The 20,566-nt window shown below is 38.9% G+C and overlaps 1 protein-coding gene across 4 annotated transcripts; it reads left to right on the top strand.

Moving 5' to 3' along the window:
• Positions 1-891: 891 nt before the first annotated feature.
• LOC112451685 (diacylglycerol kinase 1) lies at positions 892-19,917 on the top strand. Of its 4 annotated transcripts, XM_025011472.1 has the most exons (16): positions 892-953; positions 2,314-2,448; positions 2,768-2,981; positions 4,140-4,301; positions 8,971-9,093; positions 9,954-10,003; positions 11,697-11,771; positions 11,981-12,218; positions 12,410-12,615; positions 13,060-13,233; positions 13,565-13,856; positions 14,233-14,357; positions 14,522-14,806; positions 15,039-15,240; positions 15,369-15,550; positions 15,898-15,987. In XM_025011472.1, exons 3-16 carry the CDS (start codon positions 2,771-2,773, stop codon positions 15,985-15,987), a joined length of 2,415 nt encoding a protein of 804 aa, XP_024867240.1. In that variant the 5' UTR covers positions 892-953; positions 2,314-2,448; positions 2,768-2,770. The 4 variants fall into 4 exon arrangements, with proteins under 4 accessions (XP_024867240.1, XP_024867241.1, XP_024867242.1 ...); XM_025011473.1 differs by lacking the exon at positions 892-953 and having other exon boundaries at positions 2,337-2,448; positions 15,898-19,917; XM_025011474.1 differs by lacking the exons at positions 892-953; positions 4,140-4,301 and having other exon boundaries at positions 2,337-2,448; positions 15,898-19,917.
• The last annotated feature ends 649 nt before the right edge of the window (positions 19,918-20,566 follow it).

The raw sequence follows: 20,566 nt of genomic DNA, 5'->3' as shown, positions 1-20,566 counted from the left end.
GATGTTCATGATGAAGTTTGTTTTACAACGACCTAGCACGAACCGCGCCCTTTGCAACCACTTTCTGCTTGCGACTTTATTGTTCATAGCGCAGGTTTAACGGAGCAAAAGAAGGTAAAAGGCGACGCCCTGCGTCCTTGGCTAGGAGTATCGATAAATGTCACAGTGGTTCTCTCAATCCTACTCAAATAAAACTCGAAACTAGGTTAACATTTCACAGAGCTTATCTTCAACGAGACTGTTGGTTTTTGGCTCGACTTTAATTAAGCACTTTAAAAAGTTGCGATTATACACTGTGGAATATGCATATACTTAAGATTCACGAGTGAAGTTGACCGATATATTTACACTGACAAGCCGTTTCATTAAATATTCTTGATTTTAATATTTTGACACGGTAACCGTATATGAAAGACAATATTGCAAAAACTCCCTATTGAAAGAAAAAACGTTAATTTTGGAAAATTCACCATGAATAATAAATCGAACGCAATGCAACCTCGAATGCAACTCTCGTTGATCATTAATGCGAGCGGAAAATTGCTGATTAAGTTTCGCGCAGGCCGAAAAATAAGCTTCTTTTTTCCTACCTCTGTACTGAATCGAACATTCTGCTATTCCTATCCCAACCGGATTCTACAAGGTGGAGCACAGCACCAAATAAATTTTTACCAGGGGCACTTGCCCGTGGTTGATAGACCCAATATCCACGTAGATTCGGTCGAGCGAATGTAGGCCGTGCGTCTCCGAAATTGACCATTTTTTTTTTCAGTCAGCCTCAGAAAAGTTCACGCAAAGATGCACGCGAACTTCGGTTCCGATTGTGCGACGCCGTAACTCCGCCGCTTTTCTGTCTAATTTTCTACCCGGAGAGCGAACGTCATCCAGCTTAATTGGCTCCTGCTTTAATTAAAGTGAATGAACTGGCTGCGTGGAAATATTCTGGATTTTAGGTACACTTTCGACATTTGGTGACCGACATTTTATCGACTTCGGTACAATGTAACTTTGTTTATGCTGCAATTTAGTTCTCCACTTTGACACTGTGCACATTTACAGAATACATGCAGCTGACTACATTGTAAATATTTGTAAATTTGTTTTCTGTCTAGTTCATTATCTATAATGATCCACGTGTGTAATGAGTATAAAGTCAACAGTATAAATTCGCATTTTTATATATACTTCACGTTTAATTATTTTGGGTCATTGAACAATTGCGTTATACGTTTATTCAATCACAATCGATTTTGTAGACAGCGATGGTTATATAAAGATAAAGATAATTGATTTGCGTTCTGTCCAATAAATACATTCGATAGACTTTTTGTTTAGTAAAATGGACGTTGTTTAAATTCAATATTTTATCATTGCTTTTCTTTCACGAGACGCGCACTATATTCTCAAAAGAGATACTCAATAATCATTTTATATAAAGTAATTCATTCAATCGTTTCATTATTATTTAACCTCAGCTATGAACTTTCTAAAACATTTTATTTTTGTTAAAGATTCAATTTCATTCTTTTAATAATAATTGATATAGCAGCAGCAGTACGCAGCATTGCAATTGTATGCAGCTTTCCGTTTCGACGAATGCATTTGGGGAACGTTAGTGCCATTAGGAAAACTTGGGATAGGTAGTTTCGTGGAAAGACTTCTCTTTCGGAAGACATGGCCTAAGCGCGCGCAGTTTCCGTGAAACGAATTCCGTGAATAGCAATCAACGGGGCATAGTTAATTGCATTAAATACTATCGATCCAGAACGTGCGGAATCCAAACACGCGTCGCCGGGTGTAATTGTAATCAGTCAATTTGCGAAATGTGCACTTTGCGGGATCCATTGTATCGGCGAAAGCGTCACGTTTCGTTGGGCTTTAATCTTCCGTCGAATGAAATTCATTTGGATCGAATAGAATCGAAATGAATACGAGAAGCAGAGGCTTACGTATATCGGATTAATTAACGACGACTTTTTTTATGGTAATCGTGACGGAAATACTTTTAACTGTAACTATCGATTGTAAAAAAGAAACACGATATAGAAATTCGATCGTCAACTCGTTTAATTTTTGATCCGCCTACTTTAAGTTATTACTATATTAGCTTAAACATATATACATATATGCACAATTAAAAATATATCAAGTTTTGCTTTAATCATAAATCTCAGTGATAATATATATATCATCAAAATAAACACGAATCAAGATAACACTTCATAGAAATTAAACTATTACTTTAATCTGTTGTTAAAATACCTATTTTGTAAAGACATTCAGTAAATAGCGTTTTCTTTTCGGCTGTTTCAGGACATCGATTACGAGGGTTTCCGCAAATTCCTGAATTCGTATCTGGAGATCGATACACCGGATGAATTATGCCGACATCTATTCCTTTCATTCGTCAGGAAGGGCTCGCGCGGGGTGGACGGCAAAGCCTTCAAAGTACGTATCATCGCATGTTCAAATTAATAAAGGTTGCTGATATTGCTGTCGCTGCGAGTAAGATAGCCGTGAGCGCAAATTGGCCGCAAAGAAAAGGGGGGAAAAAGGAAAACAAAGACGCACACGAAGTATTATAGTATTACACCGACCCAAGACGCGTATTGTAGTCGCAATGGTATCACGTTGGGGACAGAAAAGCGTGTCGCGTCATGCGAGCGCGCTTGCGGCATAAAAAAACGACAATAAGAGATACTCGTAAACGAGATGCTCGCGCCGGGAATTAAAAGCCCGCGTATTATCCGCGTTTGTTGGCTCCCAGGAGATGGCCGTGCTAACCTCGACAACCGCCTGCGCCGCAATTACATCGCACACGACTTCCAGCAGTAACGTTAATAGCACCGGCGTACCAGGCGGAACTTCCACGGAGAGTCATGTTGGATCCTCGCTGGCCGACAAAATTCACGGAATCACGGAAAAATTGCAGGCGCTGGGCCATCACAGAACGGAAAGCGAAGCCTCGAGGACGCGTACGGGTAAAGTATTATACTCCGCAATTAGTTTACTGACAGCTCATTATCTCGTGATAGTTAAATTATTAGTTCATTATAACCGTTAATGTGAAGTATAGGTATATAATGTAAACTCTTCGCATCTTTTTAAAGGGTAACGTGGAAAAATAAGCTATATATCATTCTGCTATATATTTGACTAGGATGTGTGATCTACTTTCAAAAATCTTCCTGTAATCTTGACAAAAATTAAATTAATATTTTAATATCATTTTATTCCTATAAACCGTATTTTTTTATGACCCAAATTGTAAGTATTGCAACGATACATGAATATCGCAACGATGCGCTGTCGACGAACTAACCAATACAAAATGGTCTCTATATCAATACTATTTTTAATGCGAATATTTTTCTTCCCGATTTGTACTCGCTGCGCTCGAGCCTTCCGTTTCTCAGGCTGTATTTTTACGGTAAACGAATACTCTTGCGATTGGACAAAATAGGTCAGCAGCAGGCAAAAGGGAAATGACAATTCCGATGGTTGGAATTTTTTTACCCTGCATCACACATATCGGTGAATGCTATTGTTCGATTCGAAATGGCGGACGAATAACAATCGATCCGATCCAAAGGAGCCTTCGAACGAAGGCTCTTTTAAGCGCTGACGGCATCACCGTTCGTTAAAATAAATTAGCTCTAACTGTAAATATCGACTCATGATTCTTTAACGAGTTGATTTATAGAGACATTATGAAAACATACATGGTAAAATCTCTCGTGCGTATATTTTTAATTCCTAAAATATAACATTGTGGACAATAGTGTTTATCAGAAAAAGACGGAACAAGATGGGAAAAAATTTTTACTCATTTTTGCTCAAAAATAGAGTAACCCTTGCACAATCTGTCCTCTGTCCTTATTGGAAATAAAATGCGGGAGATCTGGGACACCCTGTGTAAACAGATGTGTTTCTCAGAAGACACGAAATATAACCCCCCCCCTCCCCTCCCCACCAAGAACATTAGATGTTCTGACTATCGGGTAATGAATATTTAGCCAATGAATCTTTCAAGAAGGCGCCGCGCGTTCCGCATAGAAAAGCAAAATCAACTTGCAGAGCCAATCGATCATGTTGTTTGTTTTTCTTGTGTTTCACGCAACCCCACATGGACGATTCAGGAAGCGTGCATCCGATGTTAACGGTCACCCATACGTCGTACAGCTGTCACGACGTGCTAGAGAAGAAGAGCACGGACAGCAGTCCAAGTCAAAGCCAAATGTCGCGTAATTCATCCAGGAAGTCGAACAATTCCCTCCTTGTCAACAACGGGAAATTGGAAGGTAGGGGCAATCGCCTGAATCCAATACATACGGTACATTGAGCGCAATACTGTTCGCAAACACGAAATCCTGTATTTCACCAGAGATTATTGCAGGATATAGATTTCCGCTCGGATTTGTACGCTCTTTCCCGGTCGTAGCGCGTTAATCTTTCCGCTATACTTTTCATCCATCCTGCCTTCATCAACTCGGGAAATTATTCCTCACTAAATTAACTAATTTCAATACACGCGCGCGCGCGCGATTCCTTTTGACGAGCCTCCGTTTTCTATATTCCTCGGATATAATCCCCACCTGCTCTCTCTCTCTCCTCTCTTTTCAGTCCAGATACTTGAAGCTTACGCTCATAGAAGCTCTCGATAAAGAATCGGTTCTTCGTGATCGAGAGCTCCTTCTCGAGGCACATCCTACATTAAAGTTCCTCAGAGCAGCTGTGTACGGCTTCACGTGGGGATTATGCGGGATTAAAGGATGCTAGATCGTGCCGCTCAAAAGATTTCTCTTCCAGTGTACGTGAGCTCGCGTATCCGTGAAATTCGGTACACGACGCAGAATTCATTTTTGTCGGGGAGATCGCGCCGTAGCGGTATGACAAAGGGTCCATTTCAGTCGCCATCGATCTTACGGTGGCGCGTTACTCTCTGTCCCTCCCCCCTCTTTCTCTCTCTTTTTCTCTCTCTCTCTCTCTCTCTCCCAAACAAAACCTGAGATCGTAAATGCTGTGATGAATTACGGCTCGAAGGGACGTGACATCTCTTTCAGAAGTGTACTTCACCACATCGGAGCGACAGTCAGCGTAATCGAAAAAAATAGCGACCGCAATACCGTGCGGATATATACCGCCCTTTATATCGCTTTTACGATATCGACGCAACCATCTCTTTGCTTCATTATGTCGCTTCCGCGAGTTTTGTCGTGATGTTTCGCGTTATTTTTATCCACGCAAAGCACATCTCATACTTTACTCGATACATATCTAAGTGATTCCATCACTTAGAAATATTCATATCGCTGATAGAAAAAGTTATCTCGTTCGATGATTAATCTGATTAAAGCTCTCCACTGAACTGAAACTCGATAGCTTCGTTGGTCGAGAAGGCCCAAGATCAAGGAGTGATTAGTTCCGTCAATTTTCCAACGCGCGTGACACGTTTAAAAAGTAATCGATTCAAATTACACGGGCGAGACGTCAACACACGGTGTGTTTATGTCTGCTCTAAATGAAGACGCGCCGGTAAGTGACGGAAATAATCATGCTTACATTATGGATTTTAAGAGAAATATTTATTCACGTCTGCGGCGATCGTGCCATCGATCGCGCCCGTAAACTTTGCGCGCGCCTTACCGGAGATACAGGAAATGGATATCGCTGTCTTAAATTCTGATTTTACACGACAATCCGCGCGCGTACGCCGAGAAACGAAAGACGGGTCTGATCTTCACGAAATGTCATGACGTTACCGGGGACTGTGTACGCGATTGAGAAAACTCGGTCCGGCTCTATTTCCAGGTCTGTTTGAAGAACGGGTCTGATCTTATCGTCTTTTCGAGAAACACGTGCTCTTCCGCATCGGGATACATCGTCGGAGATGATGAAATCCCGAGTTAAAGCCTTTCGCACGCGCGCGCGCGCCTCTCGGTACACGTGGCTCGTGAAAAATGCAAGGAAAACATCAAATATGATCCGAAAATACATAGAGAGTGTATGACGAATGTCCCGATAGCGCTAGGCTGCCCTCGAGGCATTTTGAAATTGTTGCCGAGCTGGAGCTAAGCCGCGTCTCAGACTCGATCTCGTCTTTTATGAATCAGAAGATGAATAGTCGCCTCCAGGTGCACGCTTCGTAATAAAAAGGGTCGTAAAATATATCATGTGAAAAACATATGAAGAGGACAGGAATAGAGAGCGGAAAAATTGCTTCGGTCGATGTGTATAGAAATTCGATTCGTTCGAATACATTAGTGATGAAATTCAACGATTTCACCAATATCCATCAGCGATAAGATCTTATAAAACCAACTTACATCTTCTATATATATTGTATATGTAATAGTTTCGATATTCTGTATTTTCGGTCTGATATTTCTCTATGAACCAACCATTTATGCCGTTTCAAATGTGAAAAGCACAAAAAAATGCCACGAAAGATGGAACAGACCTAATGTCATTTCGTGTTTCCTTAATAATTAATTAACTCCTAATCTACTATCGTATCGATCCCGAATAGCACAGAGTGCAGGGACTGGGACAGCGCGCGCTTCGAATTATTCGCGTGGCATACAGAGACAAGTTTGCGTATAGCGCATGCACACACATGCCAGTGTCACCGAAATAGCTGTACCACCGGTATCATCCGGTATAAATGACGTCACGAGTGTGCGAGCGAATGATACCGGGTTCCTGGGACCACGTCTCAGTGACTCTTGAGTCGCAGCCGAAGCAACAAGTGCTAAATTATTAATCGCACGTTAATATTATATCAAACGAGTTATTCGACAATCGGATTAGTCTCATTATCCGATTCTGGTTAAACGTCGCGATACAAAGGGATTAAATAATTCAGCATATAAGAACAGTCTCCCCTTTTTCGTCGCTCTTAATAGTGGGAAATGGTCCAATTACCAAATGTGTCGGGAGTGAAGCTGAAGGAAGGTGAGATGAAGTTTTCTAACTCTCGAAGATTCGACATGTAAAATACTGGAATATCATTAAGTGCTCGAAAGAACATTTCTGCGATTGTATATACGTACAATCAACATTTACAGATTCTTTTTTAATTCACGATATGTGGCAAATACGTCAACCCATTTACGTGAAATCAACTGAACCCACATAATCCATGCTGCAGCCCGCAAATAATAATTAGAGTTCAATTTACTGAAGTCACTTATTACTCGTGATTATCGTAGATTTTCATTAAAACGGAAGTAAGGCCGAATGGTAACTATTAATTGTATGGTTATGAAATTACGTCCCATAAACTTTGATAAATTGTCCACGTTGAGAGAAAAAAATAACGCGAGAAAAAAGTATTCGGACTGCTCGAAGTACAGCTAATATGAATGTTACTGGGCAATAAAAAATAATTTAGTAGATTTATTCAAAGCTTCAGCAACACCGAATGTCACGATGATTAATCGTCATGTACGCAATCGATCAGAACGTCCACCGCGTGCTCGTTACCGAACGATTTTTTTTTCAAGTGTCGTTACCAACGTTTTTTCGCGATTTTCAAGTGGAAATTTATTCCAAGTAGAATAAATTGGATTGTCCGGGCGTAAAAAAAAAGTATACGAGCCCGCGTGGATAAAGCGCGTGACTGCATGTGTTGGCGCGACGCATCGTCTCGTGCGGAAATTTATTTTTAACTTATTCATCGTCATGCAAAATTATTCTTGCGAGACGCGCGATATCGTCCAAAAATAAGAGCAGAGAAATCGAATTATCGGAGGGAGAAGATCGTATGCTAATTCTTCTATTAATGGAAAATACATAATTATATATTCATGGAACGTATTCGGAGTTATAAATCTTTTAAGACAAGATTATATAGGTATATGCCTTTATATATAGACAATACGGATCTCTAATAAATTGTATTTCAACGATGAAACTGATGCTAAATTAATTATTATCGAATCAATATTATAACAATTAGGGTTTCAAAAGCGGTGTGATATCAATGAGTGTATTTCTTCATACGGTGGAAACGCAGAATATACTTTCTATCAACCTTCTATTGTTACTTTTCCATTTCATCGCGCAGCAAGAGATCGCTTTCGCGTGTTTTTTTTTTTTAATTCGAATTCGTCAATATTAATTTCAGTCTACCTACAATTCGAATTTCGAAATCGTGACAGCAAGAATAAATTTTATCAACGGCAATCCAATCGATGTATAGAGCCGCGTTGATTCATGCAGAAGTACACGGCGGTTCGGATATAAATAGGCGAGCCAGAAATACGGGCTAGACGTCGTCGACCTGTCTCGAGCCGTTGCTAAATTCTAACAATCTATTATGACAAATCCAATTCATCGTTTATACATATTGACAATCGCGCTATCTCGGTCGAAGCAACAGGTCCTTTAGACTTTTAGATACAATTAATCAAGTTCGCGTATGGTACGTTTATCTAAAAATACGGCTCGATCGTCCTGCCGAAATCGCATCGTCAAATTTTCCGTTCACTTTAACGGCCGAATGCATCGTGATATTTCCACGAAATATGGGACAGATCTATCATATTGTAAGTCTGGCGATTCTCACTTTTGCCCGACATCCAGATACTTTAGCAGCGACTTTTCCACGAAATACGACGTCAAGGAAAATCCCGGTGAAAAATCAGTTTAACTGCTTTGGAACGAAAACGGCAGTTATGATAATTTCTGGCGGTTTGAGATCGTGTCGTTAATATTTGAAAAATACAATTAGGATTTCGCTGTAAATTAATACTGTTATTAACACAAATATAATTATCTGATATTTAATGTAATATATTAAAATAATGCAATCTGAAATATTTATTTATAAAATTATGAGTTATGATTTATGATTGTAGAAACCCGAGTTATTTCATAAATAATATTGCATTAATCACATTTATCGGACACTAATTGCGGATTATTTAATATGAGATCACAAATTGAAAATAAATTTCTGTTTTCCAGAGATGAGGCATCTTGTCAGAAAGCAAAGCACAATAGATGTCCAGTCCGTTAAAGTCAGCCTCAAAGACATCGTTTGTTATCTCTCCCTCTTAGAAGCCGGCAGACCGGAGGATAAACTGGAATGTAAGTAATTGCCACAAAACAGCAATTATCTCTCGGAATTGGCGAAACTCCCGTCAGCTTTCATAACGAATAATTCGTTAGCGGATGATCGACGATGCTTTGAAACAGACCCAACGGCGTTGTTTTCTGTAGCCGAAATGATGCTATAACGATTACACGGTTGTTTCCTGTATAATCAAAAAACATGCCCGCGCATAAATCACGACGGCATCCCGTTCGTTTTTAGGAGAACGTTATCAGAGCGATATTTCACGTGCGTGCGCACATTAAATATATAGTGAAAAATTGTTTCGCGGAGTATATACATATATCGTATATACATATATATTATATGTATACAGTCGTGAATATCTCCAGGCTGAAAGCCTTCAGACTAATCTTCCCCCAAAATTACACGCTTGCTTTTCGGCGTAGAGTTTATTAAATTTTTTCACATGCGTGCCTCCTTTGAAAAAGATTTCAAGGTATTTCCGCAAAAAGATAAAAAGATAATGAGAGATGTTATTTAGGATATATTGAAAAATGTTAAAACGAGAGTTGAGAGAGAAGAAACCAAATCTTTTCTATGTAAATACGTTCTTTGATCTGTGTGATTCGAAATTTTGGAAGAATGCAATTATGTTAATTAATCGAATGTTTTGTCGTCGGCGAGAAATTGAGGCAACGCATATAAGAAAAAAAAGAACGAGAATAATGACAGCTAGGTATAGAATTTACGAGGAAACTCGCGTGTCGGCCGACAGTCATTCTCGATTTTCTGCTACAGTTGTTACAAGTCCATTCCGTCTGGACTTGTAGTGCAGCTGCAACTTGTTGCGCGACAATTTCGGTTTGCGTTAACTCGATAATCTTTTTTTCAGTCATGTTCCGGCTGTACGATACGGATGGGAACGGCGTTCTTGATACGAACGTGAGTATAAAGAAATCATCATCGTCAGTTAACGCGGATAATCACGCAAGCAGCGACACGTGCGAGATCTGTGTCTTACAATGTCGTTTGTACTAGGCGTAAATGTCGTTAATTATTATTATCACACATGGTCATATGTGTGCATTATGGCTACATTACGATTACAATGCATTTCTAATATGTAAATAAGATGGGAACCAAATAAATGCCGTGTCGTGTGCGCTATGTTAAAATAATCGCACGAGCGACAGCTAAGTGAAAACGCGACAAAAAATACCGTCGCTTACAATTAGCTGAAAAATAATTCTAATTCTAATTTACGCCGGCGAAACTGACTTTTTCTCCAACGAAAATAGATTGACCTTTGCTGCTTAAGTAACAACGGCGGTATAGAATAGCTCCGGCTGATAATAATAGAAGAGATAAATACGTTTGTTCCATATACTGTTGGCCGCACCCATAACAGGCACGTCAATTGACATGTACCCCCGTGCGATCCGTTACAACGTGAATTACATGGAACGAGTGTAATTTCCGGTGCTTCGGTGACGCGCATCATTGATGACCTCTTTGCAATTGAAAGCCCGGAAAGCAGTATCAGTTAGCTAATGCATTATTATTATGATTATACGTGAAAACAGTCCATTTTATGTTAGTACTGCTTGATTATATGCGCTTATCGTGCGTCATCAATAACGTCATACATAATAATACTTTTTAATCTTTTCTACGAATAGTGGACCATTAATAAACGTTATCATTATATTATATTAATTATTCTAAGAATGCAGTTAAAAGTCTTTCAACATTTAAATTTTAAATAATTATCAGAAGCGTCTACTTTTGCCCGGTAGAATTTTCGCGGAGAAAATTCGTTTCGCGTTTTTTTTTTATTTCAAAATATCGCGATAGCCATAGTTTCCGGAAAGACAAAATAAGCGTTTTTACATTCGAAATTGTTTATGGCGTCAGGTGTTCAATGCACTTTGTTATTCGGCAGCGAGGCGTTAGAGATACGCGTGCATATTGATGCATATATATAGATATATGTATAGAACGGAGGCGCGATTTATGCGTTGACATGAAATTACGGACAAGAAGGATGCCGGGAAAACGACGATCGCCCGCATAATGAGTTCCACGTTGAATAAATCATTGATATCGCGGTGTACAAATTGTGTGGCACGACGATAAATATTCACGTTGCCGATAGCGGAACCGCGGGTAAAGCAGATGGAAATAAAAATGCGGCGGAGACGCTGCTCACTCGTTCGCATCTATTCAGTTAGGGCAAATAAATGGTCGAAGAAGATACGAGCTTTTAATGAAAAATGTATTAGGATCATACGTATGTGAAATTCGATATACATATGTATATAAAAAGGATATATTCGACATATATGGGCCGATTTCACAGTCTCCGATTAACTTGATCCTCCGATTAAACTCACTCTTTGTCTCTTTCCAGGGGGACAGTTGGAAAGAGATGCAGAGTGAGTTTAATCGGAAGATCGCATTAATCGGAGACTGTGAAATCGGCTGTATATATGCGAAATTTCAAAGAGTGAACGATCAATATCTTGATATATTATGCGGTTTGATAGATTAATAGATAGATTTATAGATTAATAAAGCGGTACGCGATCAACAGTTCTTTATCGGTGTTACTAATGTCATTATCATGTGTATCCAGGAGATGGACTGCATCGTAAATCAAATGATGAACGTTGCGGAGTATCTTGGCTGGGATGTCTCAGAGCTGAAACCGGTAGGTAGAAATGGTGCCTGCTTTTAGCAGACTCGGATTTTGAGGACTGGACGATCGTCTTTCTGTTACAATTCAATTAGCAGTTTTTCTCTATATTTGAAGAAAATATTAAAGAAAATCTAAGAAATAGAAATAAAAAGAAACTTTCGAAGCTAGCTGGCAATTGGAATACGAGACGAATACGAGTAGAAAGTATAATTTCGTTTTAGATTCTGCAAGATATGATGATAGAAATTGACTACGACGCAGATGGTACAGTGTCGCTGGAAGAATGGAAGAGAGGTGGCCTCACGACAATACCCCTGCTGGTTCTTCTGGGTCTGGATTCCAACGTGAAGGAAGATGGGAACCATCTGTGGAGGCTAAAACATTTCAGCAAGCCCGCGTACTGCAATCTCTGTCTAAATATGTTGGTTGGCCTCGGCAAGAAAGGGCTTTGTTGCGTCTGTGAGTAAGAAATCCTTGATATTGTTACCTCCATCTCGCGATGTCAGATAGAGCAAGTTAGATCAAAGTAGCGATCGCAAAAACGTTACCATGCGAGGAACGTAACCAACGTCTCTAAGAACGGGTGCGTTTTATCCAAAACCGACGAATACGAATAATCATCGTTAACATGGTCCTTTTTTTCGGATCAGTTTGCAAATACACGGTGCACGAGAGGTGCGTGCAAAGAGCGCCAGCCTCCTGCATAGCCACTTATGTCAAGAGCAAGAAGACATCCCAAACAATGGCTCATCATTGGGTCGAGGGTAATTGCCACGGAAAATGTTCCAAATGCAGAAAGACGATCAAAAGTTACAATGGCATCACCGGCTTACGCTGCAGATGGTGTCAATTAACCGTGAGTACTCTTCCCAAATTGATACTAACGCAAGACACGACGCAATACATGTATATGTGTGAACATCTCGTAATATATCGCCGCAATTAATTATATTTATTATCTAAAACAGATTTGTGGTCTAAAATATATTCGTATAGTTATACGAGAAAGAGAAAGATTATATAGTAAAATATCTGATATTCCAAAAATATCATAAAATGAATAATTTATTGATTAAATAAGAGATTGGACCTAATGTAAATTATTTAATACATAATTCTTTAATGTAACTGATTAAATAATGCAAACAAAAATAGATATTATAATTTGGGATTAATCACAAAATTTAATTACGCGTATTAATAAATTTATATGTATATGTTTTATTCATTAAAGCGATAATGTGAGAGTATATATATGTTCTTAATTATTTACGTAAATATTTTCACGGAAATATTGCAGTTGCACAATAGATGTGCGTCACAAGTGCGAGCGGAATGTACGCTCGGCGATCATGCGGTACACATCCTTCCACCTACGGCAATTTGCCCCGTTGTACTCGATAGACAAAGGTCATTGTCGAGGGACAGCAAACGTGGTAGCAAACACTGTCAGGACAGCTCATCGGTCAGTTCCGTAAGTGCAATACAATAATTAATTATCTCCTATCATTGAACATCCATCTCGCGAGGAAACAAATACGAAATATCGAAATGTAATCACTTATGTGTATGTTTAATTATTCAGTAAAATTAAATTTTAGCTCTTTGGATTGTATATAAAATTATGTTCGTAAATGAAATATAGAAAACTTACATAATTAAAATTAATCGACCATATCGATTTAGGAAAGTATAAACTTCAAATGCTAAGAAAATTAAAATTGAGAAATTGTACTTTCAAACGGGACAGTAACGAAATACCATATAATTCTGTAACATACAAATAAATGCAATAAATCTAATAGGGTGTTTTCCTGAGCTGCGGTAGTTCGTCGACTCAACAACCAGCTATGTCCTTTCAAATTACACCAGGGGAGAACACGAAGCCGCTTTTGGTTTTCATAAATCCAAAATCGGGCGGCCGGCAAGGGGAGCGAATGTTACGGAAGTTTCAATACATTCTGAACCCTCGGCAGGTCCATAATCTAGCGATCGGCGGGCCCATGCAGGGCCTGCAGATGTTTAAGGACGTGGAGAATTTTAGGGTGATCTGTTGCGGCGGCGACGGAACAGTCGGTTGGGTTTTAGAAACCATGGGTATGCATCGCGATTTAATTACGATGTACATATTCAATTAAATTCACGTCGAGAGAACGCGAGTAAAGTGAATAACGATTGTGCAATGGCAGCACGTAAAAGCGGTGCTTTGTAATAAATTTTGCAATATTGTGTGCTAATTGTTAGTCGTGCACGTATATTAAATCCGATAATAGGTTTATCGACTATATAGACCATATAGACCAGCAAATGGACTGGATTTTAATAGACCCCTCCCCGTTAACCGATTACGCATAATAAGTTTATCATTTCGATGTTGCTTTTCGATATCGCTTTAATTGATTACTATATAATAATTTAACGTTTGACGACAACCGCATGTTGTAATTATTGCCTTCACGACTATTTCATCCAGATCGTGTGCAATTCGAAAAACAACCTGCCGTTGGCGTTATACCTCTCGGTACGGGCAATGATCTTGCCAGGTGCTTACGCTGGGGCGGTGGTTACGAAGGAGAAGCGGTACACAAGGTGCTTAAGGTAAAGCAAATAATATATACATTCTAATATACATATGTGTACTTAGAATCTGAGAAAATATGTTCTTCTCGTATTTTTATACATCAGCAAAACGTCGGACGTTTTATTATTTAACAAATTGCACTGTGTGGAAATTCACTACATGAGACCTAAACGATTCGCAGAAAATAGAAAAGGCAACGCAAGTGATGATGGACCGCTGGCAAATAGAAGTAGATCAAAAGGACGAGAAGAAACCGAATCAAGATAGTATACCGTATAATATCATTAACAATTATTTCTCGGTGGGCGTCGACGCCGCTATCTGCGTCAAGTTTCACATGGAGAGGGAAAAAAATCCCGAAAAGTTCAATAGCAGAATGAAAAATAAGTTGTGGTACTTCGAATACGCAACCACGGAGCAGTTCGCTGCCAGTTGTAAAAATCTCCACGAAGATCTCGAGATAATTGTAAGCATGGCTTAATATATATACGTAATCTCTCTTCATTCAGTTAATGGATTAGTATATCGAGTGTCGAGTAGAGCCGATCGAGATTCAAATGCCGAACGCGGAAAGACAAGAATTAATCAATCGGTTCCGTTCTAAACATCGTCCTGAATACGTACAGTCAAATCCGTAATCAATCAGTTCAATGGAATCAATGGAATTCGTGACGCTACGTGCATTTCATTGATTGCAGTGTGACGGTACGCCTCTGGATTTGGCGCATGGCCCATCTCTGCAAGGAGTCGCATTGCTAAACATTCCTTTCACTCACGGGGGTTCGAACCTCTGGGGCGAACATCACGTGCGGCACCGCCTTGGCAAACGAAAAAAGCGACCTGACAAAGAGCTCAGTACCAGTAGCTTCAATTCCGTAGACCTTACAGCCGCTATTCAAGGTGAGTTCAGTGCGAAGTAATCGGTTCTCCGCGAACGATGTAATAATACTGCTGCGTCTCATACGCAGAAGAACGTCGCAAATAGAAGAAATGTTCGATAATATTGAGTACTTACCCATTGTCCGCAGACATCGGGGACAATCTGATAGAAGTAATCGGTCTGGAGAACTGCTTGCACATGGGACAAGTGAAGACCGGACTCCGACATTCCGGCAGAAGACTAGCCCAGTGTAGCAGCGTCACCATCATCACGAGCAAACGATTCCCCATGCAAATCGACGGCGAACCTTGGATGCAGGGTCCTTGTACGGTGAGCTGAAACAGAAAATATTCCAAATCATGGCAAATATTTTTGGAACATTAGCGGGATTTTTTCTTCACTTAAGAAAAATTTTATCGAACCTTTGTCAGAGAAAAAATAAAATAGAAACATTATTTTTACTAGTTTCCCAAATTTTGTCTTAATAAGCGTATAATTTCGTACTTATTATCAAAATGTTCTACGCAAAACTTGATTATAAATATTATTTAGTATATAAATTCCTGTTCCTAAGTTTATACATTGCAACGTTATGGAACATGATTAGTATATTATTTCATGTTTTCATATTAAATTGCAAGTTGACTGGAAGGCCTAAAAATATTTCTCTGGCGCAGATTCGCATCACACATAAAAATCAAGTACCGATGCTGATGGCACCGCCGCCAGATAAGAGCAAAGGCTTCTTCCGGTTCTTAAAGAGGTGAACGCAGCAACTTTACGCTTTTACCGAAGGAGGATGGATACTATCGAGTGAAAAGATCAATTCCACCTGTCTCTACCCAGTCTTGTCATCGTCCGGCACGTTTTTTCCTCTTTATTACGGCGGAAACGTATCGGTTCCATCGTATGTAGTCGCAGCTTCGATACACGTCTAAATGCAAAAGAACACGAGCGTCAGCGCGCCTTAGGTATTCTTGTGTACAGTATTTTTCAAGATAAACGAAATTTTATGTCCTAGTCTTAGATCACGCCAAGCGGTAGGCTCGACCGTCTTAAGCCTTTTTAGAAATTTTTAATCCGTTTGTCTGCCCTTAACTGGCAAAGTATGGACATCGAGCGGAAAGGGTTCGGTTCGGCCATACGTACGATAACGTCGTAATAACTCCGTCGCTTTACTTGTATCTTTCAGAGTCGCGATTATTTTTAATTTCCGAATTCGTATTAAGGTATCAATTAAAGTATCTTTCAAATTTAGGTGAGAACAGGCTCGCCGACACAAAGACATCGTCCTTCCAGTTAAGGGTCAAAATTACCTCGCGCGAGTATCGGTCGCGCAGCGAGCGCTTTCACGTTGCGAGTTTTGAGTCTATCGCTTCTTACATGTGCAGATCGACACTGGCGCATGTATTTACGCAGCAAGTAGACGGCATATTAATACGGCGAGTATTGTGCGGCGTCGTGCAAACGAGAGTGGAGTTGTAACGGCCACTTTGACTTAACGCGCATGTGGATACGATTCTTTCAAGATCTATCGCCGAAACAATTATAGCGTCTCTAGCGTAGAAAGGAATGGGCGAAGCAGATGGACTAGACTGGTCGACATTTTCGCTTGTGATACGTGATATATTCCTAATTCTGGTTCTCCTTTGCACGAATCCGTCCGTCAAACACGAGTCACGTACTTTCCTCAATTAATGCTAGGTTTTTTGTACCAAGGGCTTAGCCGTAAAAACGCTTAGGCATAAATCACGACTTATTTATTTATTTCTACGACGTATTTATTTATTTATTTATTTTTCGCGTATTTTATAAGTCAGAGCAATATATCATGAGCATATCAACGAGTAAGTGCGATCGCGCAGCACGTTGTAATATTTGGTTGTTAAATATTTATATATCTCGCGAAATTGCGAAGTCAGTGAATATCATTTAATCTTCGCGGACTGTAATCGAATAGCGAATACAACAACTTGCATTTTTTTTATTTTAGCACATTTATTGTTTTCATTAATTGTATATAATCATAATACTTTTCGCGCATTCATGTTTCTCGTGCCCGCAAGAATTACAACTAAATTTTTCTCGTATATCCATTAACATACGTTGTCTTATTACACGTATAAATACCTATATTCTATGCATTATTGGTGGCCCTACGCTGATCTAAGTAACAGGTGCTTCAAAACGCTTTTCTTCTTCTCTGCTAATGTTATTCCAATTTAAACTTCGTACACCAATGACGATCGATTCAATATCATTTCTTAAGATTTCCGTAAACGTTAAGGAAGAAAGTAGCCCTCCCCTAATATAGCCATTAAGTGTATCGTCTATTAAATCATATAGATTCTATATTTCCGTGCACTTGTTGGACACATTTTTGTTAGTACGATATAAAATCTGAGATATATCAATTTTTCAATCTAATTGTAGCGAAATGGAACTTTATGTTTTTGTAATTATATATACATATATACATATATACGCAGCCAAAGGAATAATATATACAATTTAAAATCCCGCAGGGACCATCTCGATATATAAACGATAAAGATTTTAAATTTTCATATCTTCGTGCAGACCGAGATTTTAATCTTTTGTAATATTCAAACCGTCATATTTGCGAAACCTTTCGCGGCTATTTAGATTTTACTTGCGTTAGATATATATTACGCAGACTAAAGTGAAGAGCAACGCGTGACAATTAATTGATTCTAGAGCAACAAATAACCGTAAGCGAAAGTTTTGCAATAGAGTATAGTTTACATTTATGACAATTCGAAGTACAACATTATACACCTCTTTCCTAGGTAGATGGTTTAGCTTACTCTCCACCCACCGGTCACTCATGATCGTCATTGTTTTTTTATACCGCGATCGCGCAAGATGATTTACGTGACGGTTAACGCGGTCGATTAGTCGCTAGGTAAATCGAAATACTACGCTTACAAAATAAAACTTGTAATCGACGAAGAAAGGAAGAAAAGTTTTAATTTTCAAGTCGTTACCTACTAGCGTGCGAGCTCTAGGGGGAATGAAAAACGACGAAAGATTGAAAAAATCGCCGCGAGGACGAACGGGAGTCTATCCTTGCAGTCCTACGTCTCTTCGATCTGTGAATACTAACGGCACAATAACGACGATATTGTTTTTCTATTGGATTGGCGCAGTGTCTCAGTGTGCTTTGTCATTGTGTAACATTATATATGATGCGAGAAGACCCAAAAATTACTCGTTATACGGCAGTATGGGGAAATGTAAGACGTTCGCGACGAGGGCCTGTTGGAAATTCGAGGGCACAGCTTTCGGGGCGACAATCGCTGATACCTGAGACAAAAATCGGAAGTAAAGAACTGTACTGCGTGCCAACAATATTCCAAGAGGGATCTCGCCGGTATAATTTTAATAACCGGAACATTGTGGCCATCTCGTCGTAAAGAATGCGATCGCGAAGTGTGAATCGGATGTAAAAATTACAATTCTATTAACTGGAATCGCTATAGCGATCCTTGCCTACTGTCCTAATGCAGAATGAAAACAAATGAACCGAGTCTGCGCGAACAATGTGCAGAGCAAATGACAAATATCTAATATCATATTAGTTATGACAGTGATACAGAGAAAATTGACGTAGCTATGCGGAACACTTATTGTTAGCAGAATTATATGCAGATAATTTCTGATACAAATAAGATCAGGGTGAGAATTTATTGCTGACATAGCAGTCGTTTGGAAAGTAAAAGATTTCGAGGAAGTTTTTCATTGTTCGATAAGAAACTTCTTCATTTTTCATCTTCTTCGTTCTCTTATCATTTTCATCTTTTAATTAAGTAACAAGACCCGCTTTGTAGAATCTCGCTCTCAAAAAGATGGTTCAAAAAATGTTGGTAAGAATTTTGTAAAAAATTAAACTATGAACCATCTTTACGTTGACTTGTAAATCTCTTTAGATATTTTATATTCTTCTTACGTTTCTTCAGTGTAATTATTCTACGATTAATACGATTTAATTCGGTATTAAATAATTTAATTCTTACATTCGAAATTTAAGCTACATCAAGTATCATCACTGTAAATTTTTTTTTTTTTATGCCACACTAAAGCTTAATTATATCTCTGGACTTTTTTCCACATTGAAACTTGAAAAAATATATTTAATTATAAAGTCTAATCACTCCGTAAATAAAACGTGCAATTAATATCTTAAAAATAGAAGAAAAGGCAGAGAGCAATACAGTTTCAAACTAATTTTTTTGTCTGGATTAATAAGAATTTAGTTTCGCAAAAACGAATTTCCATAACTTTCTTTCAAACCGCTTAGCCTTCGCGTAATCGGAAAACGAGTTACGAACGTTTTGAGTCCTACGTCGCTAATAATGAGGCAAAAGTTAAACGCTATTGGAGTTGTACCATACTGTGTACGATGTATTATAATCCGATTCACCTTTCCCTGCGCCCTCGACGAATATACGTGATCCAAAACGCGATGTCTGGCATGCGGAACATATAGGCGCGTCATAGTCGTTAAGCGCTACTCGTGGAGCGACATATTAGCTGAATTTTACTGCCATCTTTTTTTGGGTCTACGTACGTTTGAGCACTACTGCCATTTTCCAAAGGATAGACACATACGCGAACGAAAAAGCCTGTCTATAGTGTAATATAACGTAAGAAATAAAATGTAAATTTATCGCGAATGTCTCTCTTCTTCCTGTCAATAATTCCGATCTTTCAGAATTTCAGATCGATTGCACATGGTCACCCCTCGTCATTTCAGGGCGAAGATGAAATATTCGGCGCAGCTAATTTTACGATTTTGTGAGCAACGTATAATAGTAGTATTAATTCTAATTGCCTTTAATCGATTAAATTCTTTAGAAAATCTTCAACTTAAAACAAATTTAATGCTAATTTATTTCAATATTTAAAAACAAAAAATTCAGAATGTCATTATTTTACTTTTTTTAAATAAAAAAATTTTTTTTTCAAAATAAATTTCTTGGTTATATATTTAGCTGGAGATTTACTGGGTTCCATCGAGTTGATCTTTCATTACGTCGCGTATTTTAAACAAAATACTACATTTAAAGCACAGTATATAGATTTATTTGCGATTCGATATCGCTCTCAATAATCTTTATACATTCAGAATTATATATACTCACGATCGGTTTCATGTGCCGCGCGAGCGGCGCGAGGACGTGTCCCTCGCTGTTTCGCCAAAACCACCTGAAACAAACAGCAGGCACTCTTTATAAGTCGCGGAGAAAACGATCGAGCTTACAAAATGCCTGAATCGTCATTTCGATCGGATGGAAATACCTTTCCTCGCGACAGAAATCATGT

Source organism: Temnothorax curvispinosus, unplaced genomic scaffold, assembly GCF_003070985.1.
Source record: "Temnothorax curvispinosus isolate PA1 unplaced genomic scaffold, ASM307098v1 QBEX01002451.1, whole genome shotgun sequence".
Classification (NCBI taxonomy): Eukaryota; Metazoa; Arthropoda; class Insecta; order Hymenoptera; family Formicidae; genus Temnothorax; species Temnothorax curvispinosus.
This window is presented reverse-complemented; position numbering and strand designations above follow the sequence as displayed.

Excerpts from the sequence above, each read along its gene's own strand:
- LOC112451685 (XM_025011473.1), top strand. The coding sequence starts at position 2,771 with ATGGCCGTGCTAACCTCGACAACCGCCTGCGCCGCAATTACATCGCAC. Across the intron at positions 10,004-11,696 it reads ACGGCGTTCTTGATACGAAC|GAGATGGACTGCATCGTAAA; the intron begins GTGAGTATAAAG and ends ATGTGTATCCAG. Across the intron at positions 12,219-12,409 it reads GAAAGGGCTTTGTTGCGTCT|TTTGCAAATACACGGTGCAC; the intron begins GTGAGTAAGAAA and ends TTTTCGGATCAG.